A 16,322-nucleotide genomic window follows, 5' to 3' on the forward strand; every position below is an offset into this window, starting at 1 on the left:
CCACAACTGGAATCCTGCGTCCAGTTCTGGGCTCCCCAGTTCCAGAGACAGGGAACTACTGGAGAGGGTACAGCGTAGGGCAACAAAGATGATGGAGGGATTGGAGCATCTCCCTGATGAGGAAAGGCTGAGAGAGCTGGGAAAAGAGAAGGCTGAGGGGAGACCTTATTCATGCTGACAAGTATCTAAAGGGTGGGTTGAGGGAGGATGGAGCCAGACTCTTTTCAGTGGTTCCCAGGGGCAGGGGCAGGCAGGACAAGGGGCAACGGGCACAAGCTGGAACATGGGAAGTTCCACTCAAATAGGAGGAAGAACTTCTTTAGGGTGAGGGTGGCAGAGCCCTGGCAGAGGCTGCCCAGCGAGGGTGTGGAGTCCCCTTCTCTGGAGATCTTCAAGACCCACCTGGATGCCATCCGGAGTGACGTGCTCTGGGCAACCCTGCTTTGGCAGGGGAGTTGGACTGGATGATCTCTAGAAGGTCCCTTCCAACTCCAACAGTTCCATCACTCCCTAAACCAGTCCCCTCTATTGCCTGGTGGCCAGGGGGCTCTCCTAGCAGCATGGGTCCTGCTCACTGCACAAGAAGAAGCTGCCCTCTCTCATGTCATGAAAGAGTCCATGCTCAGCTAAATAACAAAACAAAACAAAACAAAACAAAACAAAACAAAACAAAATAATGGGCTGTATCTCTGTTATCGGGGAGGATTCTGCCTTGTGAGTCCTGCTTCTGGACAGCCAGGGCGTAGAGCTTCACGAACGTTGTGGAGGGTCCATGGCACACCCCAGCAGAGCTCTCCAGCCACAAAGGAAGCCGCTTAGACGCTTTAAATGCCGAGGCAGGCAACTCGCCCCATGCGGATGGAGCCTTGGTGGCCAAACTCTACCAGAGGTTGCCAGGTTGCCCATCCCAATGTCAAATACCCCAGCAGCCCACAGGATGGCACTGTGCCACCCCACAAACTCCTCACTGGCTGCCTGGTGGCGTCTCCCGACAGCAACAGTCAGCCTACGGCAGGCTTTTCCCCGCCACAGGTTTTTCCTTTGAATTTTCAGGCTTTGCAGAATTCGGCATAATTCTGCAGGTTCTCCCATGCCAAGCACCGCCAGCTGATCTTCTGTGCCTCTGCTCAGAAAGATGGCCATCTGCTTTCTGTGGGCATTTTGCTTGGATAAACAACAGTAAGCGTAACCCCCGAAAGGGTTAGCCTAGTACCTACACAGCAACCTCCAGAACAACTGCTGCTTTTTGGTGCTGAGAAATTCTATTTGGTAAGCCTGAGGCTAATTAATAACAGCTACTGCTTACTTACAACAGACTTTGTATATTCAAAGCGCTGTACAAAACTAAACGCAGTTCACAATCTTGCTAATTACCACATCGTTTGCACTCTACTTAAGATCCCTGCAGAAGCTTGGAGCTTGTTTAGCCACAGCTACCCAGCAGGGACTGGAAGGGGGCTCAGGCTCAAGACTGTACGTGCACATGCATGGAAACACCTGGCACACATGCTCCAGCTCATCCACACCGTTTCATGATCCTCTCCCCTTTATAGGTCAAAGATGGAGCCAAAGCACAGACATCAAAATTTGTACCGTGCAGCCGATTTCCAAGCCTTCTTATCAGCGTTTGATGATCCTATGACACAGGATTCAGAATTTTCCCTTGACTCACAAAGCATCCCTTCAAGAAAAATATTCTGGGAGAACTGCAGAGTCAATGACTTCAAATTAAAATTCAACATGACATCCGTGTTCTTATTAAAATTTTTGAAAAGGATCACCCAGGTCAATTATTTCAGTTTAAAGCTGCTCAGAAGATGAAGTAACTTGAGTTTTACTCAGGTTGAGTCTAGCCTTCCTTAACAGCTTTAACTTCAGTTGCTGACCCTCGTTAAAGCCTTATCTGTTTTATCTTCATTGCTGTTTTAAAAGGGTTTTGGTTGGGTTTTTTTTGCGTTATGGATATACCCAGGGAACCAGCACACAAAATCACAACAGAATATTAGAACTGGGTCCACAGCAGAGGCAAAGACAACAGTTGCTAAGGACAACAAGCTGCTGGGGACAGCAAAACACCCAAGGTCCTGCCGTCTGCTCTGCTTATACCTGAGCCCCGGGAAGTCAGGATTGTGGCTGGTGGTGAGAAGCGTGGAAAGGGGCTTGGGGACAAGGAAACTGTTGTGGTGGTGGTAATAGTCATCTCCACTCCTTGCCTCGCCCCTGCTCCCCAGGGTCCCTCTGGCTCAGCTCTCCTTTCTCTCTCTGTTGTTCCCCAAGGTGTAACTCAGGCCCCAGATACACAGCAATATTTAATTTTGCCTTCACAGCTGAGACACGTCAGGCTAGCGTGGTGAAACATTAATAAACTGAAAGCAAATTGCATTCAGTTATAAGAAAGTTGCCACTCTACGATGAAGTCATGGAGTTAAAAGAAAGTACGGTGAGGGAAGGCATTGCTTGGGTGGGCTCCTGAAGGGGAGGTGTGAATGGAGGTAGCATGGTGCAGGTCATACACTCAGGGGATCACCAGAGCAACAATCACCTGGAGACAAGGGGGGTGATCAAAAACAGACACGTAAATACAAGCAGCAAGTTCATTTACAGCTCGCTAGTCCCTAAGAAGTGGGTAACTTGGGTTCAAAGGGTCGTTTGCTCCTGTTGCTCCTGTTGCTCCTGTTGCTCTTTCACTGCCAACTACTCATACAGCTTAGAGCAAGAGGCAGGATTTTTTTCCTGGCTGATTAGTTAAGTATCTATACACCCACTATAGTTCACCTGAAGACCCAGTAGTCAGGCTTACAATTATTGATGGAAAATATGGAAAGAGGCGTAGGGGCACAGGAAAATACTAGCAGAGGCCACGTCACTGAAGCACGTAAAGAGGGTCAACATCCTATTCATCCTGTTTCCAGCTGTGAAAATAATTATGCCCTTTATGGAAGTTACAACCACATGAAATCAGAAACAGGTTTACAGAGAAGGCTTCCAGGCTCCCAGCCCTGCCTCACTTGCTTGTGATGCCCTAGAAGAAAAAGAGTCATTTACATTACCTGGAGAAAAATGAGTTTATCAATGAATACATTGATTGTTCCTATAGATCCTTATCACTGATAAACACTCAACTGTATGCTGAGCAGAGAAAGATTTTATTTCCCTTCTACAGTTGTAGGAATAGAGACTTGGGAAAAATGAAATGTTGGATCCACACCAGATCCTGACCAGAATGAGCATCAGTCTGTTCACAGACTGGTATGGCGCTGTGGCAGATCTGACAGCCAAAACTCAGAAACATTCAAATGGGAACTTTAGTTACACTTCAAGGCACTGAATTTTCAAGATAACAGGTCTCATTTCCTAGCCAGGTGGAAAATTGACCAGCTGAAAAACTAAGGACTTCTAAAACACCCTGTACCACTCTGCCTAGTTGGCATCAGAAGAAAAACGTGTCGACGTATGAATACCAGCTGAGAATTTGGCTCCACTTGCCTGAAACCAACTGTCTGCAACAGTAAGGGTGTTAAAACATTTTGGCCATCAAGAAAATTCTTCATGTGTCATGGTGGGCACAAAGACATGACAATGGGCCCTCCCCTAAACTGTAAGTGACTCAGGGACCTAAATACGCTACAGGGCAGGAAGGAATTTGCAAGAGGATTCATCTGGGCCTTTCCACATATGGTTGCTTCTGAATCACCAATATATGACTAAACATAAACCACGAGGAGCTATAATTGCTATTCTGTGTATCCTCACAGTCTTCTGAAAGACCATAAAGGACCAAAAACTAGCAAAGCATTTAGGAGGATTAATTCTTAACAATGCCAATGAAAACCTGTAAAAAAAAAGATCTTGCCAGATTCAAAGTGCAGATTTGGCTGCTCAGTACCAGTCATCTGCTGTCATCCAAATTACCTCTGAGCTCGGAGAACCAACACAAATCTATCAGAGAGATGGCGAACTCCTCCCATCTCCAGTGTATTTTCTTCTGCTGCTTTGATACCTTGGTCTTGGATTAGCAATTCAAGGGGTGAAAAGAGAAAAACCTGCATAAATTTATTTCTTTTGGACTAGCTGTGAAAAGCTGATGTCAGCTTCTTATCTCCACAGCACATTCAACGGGCTTTCAATTTACCTTGCAGCAAGTCAGCTCTGGGCTTTGTCAGATATAGAAATATTTTGCACGCCTTTAATTATAAGGCAGCCTGCGAGGGAACGGAGAGTCACGAACAAGGGGGTTGCACTGAATATTTTGTGTCTGAGCCTGAAAAACAGAAATCAGATCAGCACGGCCAAAGGATTGGCCCAAAGCCAACACGGAGCTAGGTAACAGCAGGACTTGTTAGCATTTGGGTACTCCGTGAGCTTCGTGCGCGGGGCCAAATGTTTGCCTGTGTCTGTTTGAGCATCACTGTCCATATGTTAGTTACTACTGTTGTGACAGTAAAACAGCACAGTGTCCTTAGGGAATAGGAGTCCCCAACTATGCTTGACATTATATAGGTATTAGGTAAGAGATGAAGCATACTCAAAAAGACCTCCCAGTCTAAATTGTTTCAGGAATAGGAGCAACTAAAGGGCATAATATCGTCACATTTTATCGCCAAAGCAGTGAGATCTGTGGGACATTCAAAGGCCATGTGACAGCACTGGGGACTGTCCCTCGACTCCCAAGTCCAACATTTAATTACAAGGTCTTCCTTTATTAAGTGGTCTCTTAACTAATGAAAAACCTTACACAACCTTTTGATGCAACTCAATAATAAGCAGAAATGCCAGGGTGTTTTTTCTGCTACGTGCACTACATGATTGGGGGGTGGAGGATGGAGAGGAAAGCTGCATCAGCCTCCCAAACCCATCACCGCTCTATCCCAGCTGCAGCTGGCTTGATCAATATGTATTCAGACATCTTCAATGGAAATGTTGATTAACGGTTACTATGCAAAGAAGAGCTCACTACCCATCTTCTCTGAAATCCACTTAGCTAAGTGTTAATGGCAGTCCACAAATCTGAGCAGTATTTTTTAAAGAGCCAGCGAAAAAAGGTAAGTAAGGAGGTGAGCACACTGCAGATAGCACCTTCTATGTCCATTCTTCCCAATACAACCAGAAAATAATCAACCAGAAAATAATCAATAATAATTTGGGGGGGGATTGTTTGTTTGTTTGTTTGTTTGTCTTCTCCCATTACATAATCTATGAGTAAAAAGCTCCTACAAGATTACCTGCTGAGTGGAAACAGGAGGAGCTCAGAATTCGTAATGGCATGACAGTGGTGATTGCTGCAGTAGGATCCTCACCATTGATATGTAACATGCCTCAAGACCAATTTCGCATACACAATGGCAGTGTACATGATGTAACAGCAAATTTAGAAGCACATAAACATATGCTGATGGTGGTTTCTTTCATCAATTTCAAAGTGAACTGAGCTCAGAAACAGATGTAACACGTCCCTATGGTTCAAATGAAACTCACTGGCTCTCTCGATATTTGTTATAATTTCTTTTTTTAATTTGGCTTACTGCCATAACTCAAGAAATTATGCCAAGCGCTTGGGACAAGCCCTTAAGACAACTTATGGCCAACTGGATTTGTGTGCACCATCCTGCTAATTCCATTGATAAAGCTCAAGTGGTGTCCATATTCACATGCTTTCATAATGTGCATGGCTACTCATAAAACTTCCTTTACTTTGCTTTTCCTTTCTTTCTCCTTAAAGGACAAAAAGCAGAGCTGTTTCAAAGTTAAAGAGCAGAACCAGCTCGCCAAAATATAGAAGATCAGAAGATAATGGTTTCCTCACAGAAGTGAACAGAGAGCAGCAACTAGCTACAAGACTCAAGGACAGATTCTTCTTTGCACTTTTGTTACACAGAGCGGGGTGGATGGGTGAAGATCCCACCTTGGTCAATATCTATTCTATCTGCTGAGCTTAAGGGGATATTTTGTGAGACTGCCATAGGACGAAATGAACTGAAAGAGGTAAGAGAGGAAATGTGAGACTTTATTCTGTTTCCATCAGAAAAGTGTCTGGAATAGGAAATTATTCTGCTAACCTCTTCAGGCCGGAGTGGTCATTGTTATCAACTGCTCTGACCTTCCACTCAACAAAAGTTGTTGAAGATCATGCACTGCTGTTGATTTCTGCATCCAAATCAGATAACCTGGCTGAGTTGCAGCAGAGATGGCTCAAGGCTCTTCTCAGAATTAGGTGCAATGCACTGTTCCAATGATTCTAGAGAGCTCACAGTTGTGAGGAACTACCAGAGACCCCAGGAAGGAGGAAGGTCAGTGCAGAGCTGGAGAGCTCTGGACAGGGAGAAAGGACCAGACAAGGTCAGCAGAGGTTCCAGGTTAAGAAGAAGAGCAGTGAACAGAGACTGGTGGTTTTTAAAGGACATGAACTTCACTTCTTTATCTGGACTAGCTCCTAGAATGGTCTGGTACCCCCTGCCCCATCTTACCCCACTCCCAGGACTCCATTCTCTTCCCTCAGTCCCACAGAGGAAAAACAGAATGGTATATGAGCTGGAGGACACAAGAAATGAGGGAAGATCTTACAATTTCTCATCTATTTGGCATCTCAAATACATCCCAGGTGTAGGCTATTCAGCCTGGAATAAGTTTTCATTTCTTCTTCTTTGTCTGTTATATTAGAAATCACCACTTTCTTTCCAGGGTAAACTTATTCATTGCCACTTTATGCTCTGTTGTTCAAACACCAACATTGCCTTTTAGCTTAAATAGCTCTTGCCTCTTTTGGCTACTCTGCCCATAGTATTTTTTTAACTATAGGTCTTGCCAGTTTTTTGCTGGCTTAGAAAAACCAGGCTCTTCCAGCTTCCTCTTGCAAAGCAGTTTCCATTCACCTGATCATTCTTGCGGTTCTTCCGTGCGTCTTTTCTGACCAAATTTAGGTCACCAAAAAATGCACACAGCATTCCAGATGAGGCCTTACAGAAATAACATTTCCCGGGTGGTACTGAACGTGCTCCTTCTGAGACTTTCAAAGATTTGCACCTGCAGTCTTTATGGCTGCAGTACTCTGGTGGCTCAGTAAGTGACACGAGTACTCTGGCCAATCTTAGTATCCCCAAACATTCTTTTTGTCTGTCTTCCCCAATAAATAAGCTTGCCACCAAAATCCCTATCAAGACTTTAATGTCTGTGCTATTTAATAACCTTCCATTTCTTTAAGTCAATTTTTCAGTCATCTAGTTCTGTGTCCTAATCCACAGTCTTGACGATGGCGCTTGGGTTGCTTCATTGTAAAATTTCATAGTCTCAGCTCTACTGCTAATATTTTAAACAACCCAGGACTAATCCTTGAGGAACTCCTTTAAGAACCTTCCTCCTGTCTCACACTGCTTATTTACTGTGTTCTTTACTAACTCCGATTCTTCTATTCACCCTTATCTGCCCCATCTCAAGTGGTATTTTTCCATACAGCACGCTAACAGCTTTTATATGAAGCTTTTTGTCCAGTTTCAGGGAAGGCATGACTGACACCAGCGGAGTTAGAGCAGGAAAGAAGTAGCCCAATTTGTATAAACTTAGTATTCCCAGAAAATGGAGACTGTGAAGCCAGCAGATGTATAGCCAACCTACCAGGGCTGCAACAATTTTCACATAGCCATAAGAGCAAAAAAACTGTAGGAGGCGTAGAGTTTGTCTCCATGTCTACCTCTGCTATCCTTCTGTTGTTATATTACTTAAGACTTGCAATCACATTTCTTTAGCTTAAAAATTTCTGTCTCCTTGGAAAACACATCCAAGCAAGACTAAGCTGATCGGAAATTGGAATAGGAAAGCGGTCGAGAATCTAGGACCAACAACTGCTCCATTCAACGTGGGGAATCTGGTGACCAGGCATGCTCCACACCAGGCTGACTTCTGCTCCAGCCAGGCACGTGGGTGTGATGTCAAGGACACAAAAGAGCTGAGCATGGCACAGCAGAAAGGCGCTCACCTTCCCCTTATGGTGTGGTAATGGTGCACCTTCCAGAGAGCACTGTAGCAGAGAAGTGAACAAAAGGACTGTGGTCCAATTCTGCTCTCACCGGGGATAAATTTGGAGTCACTTCACTGACGTCAGTGGAGTTATTCCAGAATTGCACCACTATAAAAGAGGGCAGCATCTGCTTCCTGAAAATGGATGCCATCAAGCTAATTGAAAATAACAGATGCATCAACAAGCAGCAAGAGGAGACAGTAATGTTCCTGTTTTCTTGTAAAATGCCATTTAATTTCTCTCCAGAGAATGTAAGAGAATAAACCAATATGTACTCTAAAAGCTAAATCTTCTGTTGTATGCAAATTGTATGCAACCTTTTAGGTGAATGGACCAGTGTGTATCTGCAATATCTAAAGAGATCTATTCTAGACATCTGCATTGACAGTCCTCCTCTTTGGGCCTGATTTTTCACTCACAGTTACTTAAATTAGGAGTCACACTGTTCATATCCTCAACAATACATTTATCTAGCCTCAGGTAGAAAGCAGAATTGAGACCCCAGTTTTCTTCAAACAAACAATACCTATGATACCAATTAAATTCGGTAATTTGATTGGCAAATTTGGTTATTAAATTGGTACATTTGTGATTTATAGTACTTTTTGATGAATAGTCTTCCAAAACTTTACACCACTGAGTAAGTATCTTTATATCCATTTAGTGAAAGTGAAGCCAAAGAAGGACTTACTGAACTTTCAATGATATTTCGTATGAGGACCGAGGTCTCCCATGCGTCTCATCTCTAATGAATAGGCAGCAGGGCTTCAGTATTTTAGGGTGACCCTGGAAGTTGATGAGCACTTTCCCTCCTATAAATCCTTTCCCTTCTTCCACTAAGAAAAAGTCGTACACAGGAAAGTTCAATCTATTGCTTCAGCCTCTCTTAATTTGCATGACAGACAACATGGATACTTCCTGCGGTGAATGTTTATTGATGAATGGTTATGCTTTAGGAACATAAAACCCACACTGATCATAGTTATGTTTCCCAAAGTGTAAAACTATACTATAGTATTCAAACCCGAGTGCCAGCCAACAAGTACCAGACAGACTTCCATGCAGCAGGTGAAAACCCAGCCAGTCAGGCAAGGCATATAGAATTGACATGTACTAACAACCATCAGCTACATTGGAAATCAGGGTTACTGCAGTCTCCATCAGCATTCCCCCAAATCCCTGTCGGGGTTATCTCTTGCCTTACACAGGACCTGACCCTGCACAAGAAGAGCTCCTTCTTGTAATTACCAGGCAATTTCATCACCAACTGTCTTTGGTGGCAGCTAAGGACACTCAGCATTCACTGGCAATTGTTCATTTTCAGAGGATTAAGTCTTTTCATCCTGCAAGCACCTGCTCTCCTCCTTAACTTTGTGTGTAAAGCAGATGACTGCAAGTCAGGGATTCAGCTGTGAGCCTGCTGATAATATGGCTACAGATGTCTTCAGAATAGGATTTGTCTAGAGTGCGAGCTCCAAAGAGCAAAGATGAAGAGCTCTGACTGTGCTTTTGGTTACAGCAATGTAAATAGAGCTATCGTGTGCTTACAGGGCTGCAGCTGAGGGCAGAATCTCATTTAGTCTTAAACTTCTCTATGAATTCATCTGCACATTTCTATCATTGAGAGAAAAAAAAATAATAAAATGCTGCTGCTCTTACTTTTGTCAATATAAACTTAAAGAGAAGCTTAACTTTGTTGAGTTTGGTAGACTTACTTGGACTCAAGTCAGATGAGAGCTTTTGGGACAGCTGTGGTAAACTCCTGCTGTAATCTTCAGATCTTTCCCTGATGTAAACAGGACCTCAAGAAAAGAACAAATGAAAATAAGCATTTTAGCCAATAGTACATATCTTTGGACATGATGCAGAAGATTGAAGTTGCAGCCCAATATAAGTGAAGATAGTTGTATTAAATGGAGATTTGCCAACTTGAATCAGCAGATGGTGAGGATCTGGCTCATACTATATTTTTGTAGTTTATAATTATCTTTCTTTCTTCACCTAGAACCCGATTCTCCCTTTAGGCTGCAAATCTTAATTAGGGAATCCTTACTCATTAATTGCAAGAAACTCTTACTGGTTAATTTCACAGATGAAAAAGAAACCTTACCTATCTCTGCTGCAGCAGCAGACACTGGAGCTGTTTGTTCCTTTGCTTTTAGGGTTGATGCTGTTCTTTCCATCACAGTATGGAAGACACTTCAGTCCTTACCCTGTCTCTTGCTGCCCTGAATTTCCTTTACACTCATTCTTCTTTATCTCCATAGGGATCTCTGTACACTGAACGAAAAGGCCTAGGAGAAAGCATGAAGTTCAGTCACCTTCACCTCTACAGCTGCTCTGGCAGTGAATTTTTATCCATGAAACTGCATCAAAAGGAACAGAGTCAAAACAGAAAATTGCCCAAAAATCCCAAATTGCAACATTTTCCAAACAGGAGCAGAACAGGCATTTCCTCTTGGAGGTAAGTGCAGGAATCCACCAGTAACGAAGACTGCAAAATATCACAAAACAGCTCTTCATGGCCTTCACGCTTACAATCTTTTATGTGCTTGATGAGTTGTGGATAAAAAACGGTGTCCTCAGCAAAATTCTTCCTTTCCTTCCACCCCCAACCTCCAGCATGACGATTTCTGCCCCGTCCTGCTTTGGTGCAAAACATCCCGTGGGAAAATTATCTGGGGAACCCACCGTCACAGAACAGCCAAGGGTTTAGGAAAGAGCAATAGTCTCTTCCACCGCAAAACTATTACCTGGTCAGATTGCCGAAAAGAGGAGTTTCTGTTTTTTTTAATGCGATGTTTTAGCTCATATTCGCTGTCACTGAGCACGCAGGTGATGAATTCACAGGCCAGTAGCCCCTCAGCTCCTTGACTGTAAATGCTCAGATTGTCCTTCACACACTCCCCACCTCTCTGTGTGCAAGGATTTACAGACATAAATCCCTTCCCATCTCCTGGTTTGCACTCTCTGCTTTCAAATGCTGATAACTGTCCGTCTGGGGTGGGACAGGACAGCTGCACATGATCTAAGGTCATGAGATCACCTTCAGTAAGCAAAGAAAACAGCTGTAAAGGTAAGGTACTGATATCTGAGAACTGAAAATATTCAACGAGTGCTTTTGCTTGTAGCCAAAGTCACAGGGTAGAGGGAAACAGGCTGGGAGGTTGTTATGGAAACAAGTCCCTGGAGGTGCCTACTTTGCTTCACGAGGATGCGTGCTCTGCCTTCAGAAGGAAATAGCGAGACAGACAGACAGACAGATCTGCATTTTGAACGTCCAGGAGTGAGTGCTAAGGGCTGAGAACTCGAGGTGACGTTTTCGAAAGCATCTCTGTGACGTGACGCCACGAGTCCTCTGTAAAGTCAATGGCACGGGTGGCACTATGTGACTTCAGTCACTTGAAAAAAAATATCTGAAGGCTCCTTAATAAAAACGACAAATTCCAGAAGTTCTATAATATATAGTATTATCGATGATTCTGGGGCTTCCCCTCCTTGCTCTTCAGGAGGTGCTCAGAGAAGGCTCTACATGCCCAAATGAAAGCCCCTAGGCTACAGTTTCCAAGCTTCTGTTGGCTTCTTAGCTCCGGCACAGAAAACCCAGGGATCAACCCCCACCCCTGTTTCCCACATTTCCCACATTTGCACTTTCTTTTCAGAACCGAAAAAACGGGATGGCAAAGAACTGCAGGAAGGATCTCTTGTTTGCAACAAGTTTCCTTGTGCACGCGTGTGCCTGCGTGCACGTGTGTGTGCACACACAGCTCTCCAGCTAGAAACTCCCTGCTGAATTTCACCCCAGAGCAAGAAATCTCTTGGCAAGACCGCCTCTATAAGACACATTGGGATTATGCTACCAGCAATTTGCCTCACATCTCTGGGTTTTTTTTTGCTGGAGTCTCCACGGCCAGCCGTCCATCCTGCTGGTGAGGAGAACAACCCCTCCTGGCAGGGGCAAGGAGGTCAGCCCCAAGGGAAGAAAGGAGCACGGGAATTTTTCTGACGTAGGCTCAGCGTGTCTCATGCCTCCTCCTGAACTTGTGCTTAACCTGAGTTTTTTATATCTCACTTCAGGGAAACTTTTATCAGCTGATAGGCTCAGGCATAAAATAACCCCAAACATGGGCATTCTGCTGGGAGGCGGCAGCAGCCTTACAACATCCCTCTCCGAGAGCAGGTTCTTTTGCTACTTTCTAGTGCATCTGCTAGAGCAACACAAAATTTGAAGAAAAGCCACACTCTGGCACTCACAGAAAAGATTTCATCATAGTGGCCCTGAAACACAACTAAGAATAACAACAACAACAGCTTTTTACTGAACGAACTCAATGACCGAGACAACTTTTTACACAAAATCAACAGAGGTGCCACCATGCTGATCCCTCCTCAGTCCCACTTAACTCACCAGGATTACTTATCCACCAGCTGGTTACATGCTTCAAGGGATGCAGAATGGCTCCCAAAGCCCAGACCTTCGCCTCAGTCCCAAGGAACCAAAGAGGAATTTGGCACCTGTGTATTCAGGCCATCTCCTCCCAGCAGCAGAGCCCTCACCACATCACACTTGTGTCTCCCAGACTGACCGGCAGTAACAGAGACAAGTGGCCTTTTGCTACTTGATTTCAGCGAGATAGAGAGAAGAGAGGTTTCAATAGAAGGTTTGTGCACTGACCCCGAGGGAGATCCCTGCACATTAAAAACCTTTGAGAAGACAACGGCCCTCTGGAGAAATGCAGCAGTTAGTTTGGGTTTACACAAACAACTTCTTCTACCCTATGATCGGGGCCCAGATGAGGAGAGGCCACAATAAAAGCACTCTAGGCACGGAGCCAGACCTCGAGACGACAAAAAAACAAGCAGGGTAACTAAGATGCAAACAGATCCCATCTCACAACCAGTTCTGTAGCCATTTCTGACTATACCACAGCATATGCCTTTAGCATTCTTAGCCTTACGGTTGAAAAGCATAATATATACATATACATAAAATGTATTCTATATATTTTGCATCATGGTATTATGTCTGGTTTATGTATTACATGTGTCACATGCAATATGTAGTACATTCTAATATGCATATCATACAGTATGATGCAAGGCATTAATGGCTGCCTTTGCTTTCATACACATGCACACATGTGAATGCAGAATATACACTTCAATTTAAAACAAGAAAGATATTTCCTCACAGGAAAATTTGCCAATAAGACTCTGACAGCATCCATTTCCCCTTCTCACCCACTGGCAGCATTTGAAACATTTTAAAGTTAGGTGTAAGGCAGAGCTGATTTTTAAAAAAAAAAGAAAAGAAAATACATGGGAAGCAAAATGTGCATCTTAAGATGCCAATCTCTGGTCCTTTGGCAAACCCAGCACTGCAGGTCAGGCTGTGCATTTCGCACTGCCAGCTGAAGTTGCTCTCACAAAACCTAGTGCACACAAAAGGCATTGCTGTGCCTTCCACCCATGAAATACCAAGAACTGGCTGGACCAGTAATACAGCAAAAGTATCTCTCCAAAGCTAGCTGTTTCTCCCCTCGTTTGAAAGGTCTGGGGTACGCTGTTGGGATTTGTGTGGATGGCTCAGGGAAGTTTATATCCGTGCCAATCTCAGTCTCAAATGCTGACACGCTTACCCTGGGGCAATTTATGCCTGTGACCTGCGAAATCAGTGCAATCTCGGGACAGCACAGGTGCTGCTGTCTGCGGTTGGCAGGAGGGGGTTTCAGCAATGTCAACAAAATACCAACATGCAAACTTCCCTCAGCTCTACAAATGCTTCAGCAAAAAGGCAGCGGAGCCCATTGCTCTCACATGCCTGAATACAGGACTGAGTGTCTGAAGCATAAAGTACATCTCATTAAATGCTATTGTGTGGAGATAAACTGCGGAGATAACAAACAGGATTTACTCAAATGTGCCTTGCATCAGAAGGCACTTACCACTATGAAGATTAGGTCGGGCACTATAAAAGCCAATTAACACCAGGGCACTGGCATAAATAAGGCTGAAATAATCACAAAACGGAGAATCTTCACCAAGCCTGTTGATTTCTTTAAGCCTGCTTTCGATAAACGGCATATGGTCACAAGGAACGGCGAGCTTTTAGATCTATGCACCTTTTTTTTTTTTTTTTTTGCAACACAAACCGAGAGGATCTTTAGCCAACGCCAAGGGTTGCAAAGGAAGGAAGGCATCTGCCCGCTGACTTTCCCCTACAGCTGCAGAACTGACTGTGATGCTGGCTACAGCCATTCCATTATTCAAAGGCAATGGCATGGCAGGCGTGACTGATCCCCCAGCCAAGGGCACTGCGCTGGCACAGGAACTAAGGGCACAGCTTGAGCCAGATGTTTATAGCCCCTTTTAACCGTTCGCTCCCCGCCGAACCCTCCAGCTTGACGTAGCAGCAAGGGCTTCTCTGCTAGTGGAGCGGAAAGGCTGGGCTTCAGAGCAAATATTGGATTAAAGCAGTCTTCAAAACCAGAGAGAGACATTCAGGAGGGAGTGGGGGATGACAGCTAGCACTCCACAGAATAAAGCAAGAACGTTTCTGGCCGCACACGGTAATGAGAAACAGCAAATCAGGACAGAAGAGCCCATTATCACAATCGTTCTGTTTACGGTATCACAATTCACAGTCTGGCATGTAAATGCTGAATAGATCCAGCTGCTAGCGGGAAGACAACTGTGCAGCAGCTTGCAAGCTCCACGTCTGGACCCAGGATAACAAAACTGATCACACCTCTGTCAGCATTTTCTTCTCTTTATAACCCTGGTTGTTGGGAGGAATGAAGTTGGAATATTTCATGGACTCCAGGTCTTCTGCTTCCAGGAATTCCGACTTGCTGAGAGACTGATTACTGTCCCCCTTCTTGGGCTCAGAGAAGGGTGACTGCTGCTGGCCACAGGTGACGTGGGTGTACTGGCACTGCTCTTCATGATCCGTCTCTCGGTGGTAGAAGTAGTTGAAGTTGGACACGATGACAGGGACAGGGAGGGCAATGGTCAGCACACCCGCGATGGCACACAAGGAGCCCACAATCTTGCCACCAATTGTCATGGGATACATGTCCCCATAGCCCACGGTGGTCATGGACACCACCGCCCACCAAAAAGCATCGGGGATGCTGGTGAACAGGGAGTCAGGGTCGTCGGTCTCTGCAAAGTAGACAGCACTGGAGAAGAGGATCACCCCGATGAAGAGGAAGAAGATGAGGAGGCCCAGCTCCCTCATGCTAGCCTGGAGAGTTTTCCCCAAGATCTGCAGCCCCTTGGAGTGCCTGGAGAGCTTGAAGATCCTGAAGACTCTGACCAGGCGAATGACTCTGAGGATGGCCAGGGACATGGCTTGCTGCTGGCCCCCATTGTTGCTGCTGCTCCCGGGCTGCTGCTTCTGCTGCTGCTGCTGGGCCAGCTCGGTGCCCAGGGTGATGAAGTAGGGGATGATGGCCACGATGTCGATGATGTTCATGATGTTGCGGGAGAACTCGGGCTTGCTGGGGCAGGCGAAGAAGCGGACGAGGAGCTCAAAGGAGAACCAGATGATGCACAGGGTCTCGATGAGGAAGAAGGGGTCGGTGAAGAAGGGACCGGCGCCTGCAGCAGGGCGCAGGGGCTGCGGAGTCCCGCTGGGTGGCGGCGGCGGTGGCAGCAGCAGTGCCTCGTCGCCGGGATGCGCCGCCGCCTCCCCAAAACCGGGCTGGGCACCCTTGGGCTCCTGGCGAAATTCAGGCAAGGTCTCCAGGCAGAAGATGACGATGGAGATGAGGATGACCAACACGGAGACGATGGCGATGGCCCGGGCCGGCCCGGAGCTCTCGGGATACTCAAAGAGCAGCCAGACTTGGCGTTGGAAGTGATGCTGGGGCAGGGGTTTCTCCTCCTCTTGAATGAAGCCCTCGTCCTCCCGGAAGGTCTCGATGGCCTCCTGTCCCAGCTGGTAGAAGCGGATCTCCTCCAGGAAGATGTCGAGGGGCACATGGACGGGCCGGCGGAGCCTCCCCCCGGACTGGTAGTAGTAGAGGATGGCGTCGAAGCTGGGCCGGTTGCGGTCGAAGAAGTACTCGTTGCGGAGGGGGTCGAAGTAACGCACCCGGCGGCTGGGGTCGCCCAGCAGCGTGTCGGGGAAGATGGAGAGGGTCCGCAGCTGCGTCTCGAAGCGCAGCCCCGAGATGTTGATCACCAGCCGCTCGCTGCTGCAGCAGCTCCCGCCGCCGCCGCTCCGCTCCTCTCCCGCCGCCTCCCCCTCCGTCTCCCCCCCGCCGCCACCGCCACCGCCACCACCACCCGCCCGCGGGGCCGCCAG

General features: G+C 46.1%; 1 protein-coding gene across 1 annotated transcript in view; it reads right to left on the bottom strand.

Moving 5' to 3' along the window:
- The window catches only part of LOC106885880 (potassium voltage-gated channel subfamily A member 6-like), a 33,170-nt gene that overhangs the window by 16,092 nt on the left and 756 nt on the right, over window positions 1–16,322 (bottom strand). Inside the window, exons 2-3 of the mRNA XM_014938396.1 lie at window positions 10,122–16,262; window positions 9,727–9,813 (exon numbers count right to left, since the gene is read on the bottom strand). Coding sequence (XP_014793882.1) covers window positions 14,754–16,262 — 1,509 coding nt within the window. The 3' untranslated portion in view covers window positions 9,727–9,813; window positions 10,122–14,753. The remainder of the gene's footprint in view (window positions 1–9,726; window positions 9,814–10,121; window positions 16,263–16,322) is intronic.

This window comes from Calidris pugnax, unplaced genomic scaffold (genome assembly GCF_001431845.1).
Source record: "Calidris pugnax isolate Ruff unplaced genomic scaffold, ASM143184v1 scaffold47, whole genome shotgun sequence".
In the NCBI taxonomy this organism is placed as follows: Eukaryota; Metazoa; Chordata; class Aves; order Charadriiformes; family Scolopacidae; genus Calidris; species Calidris pugnax.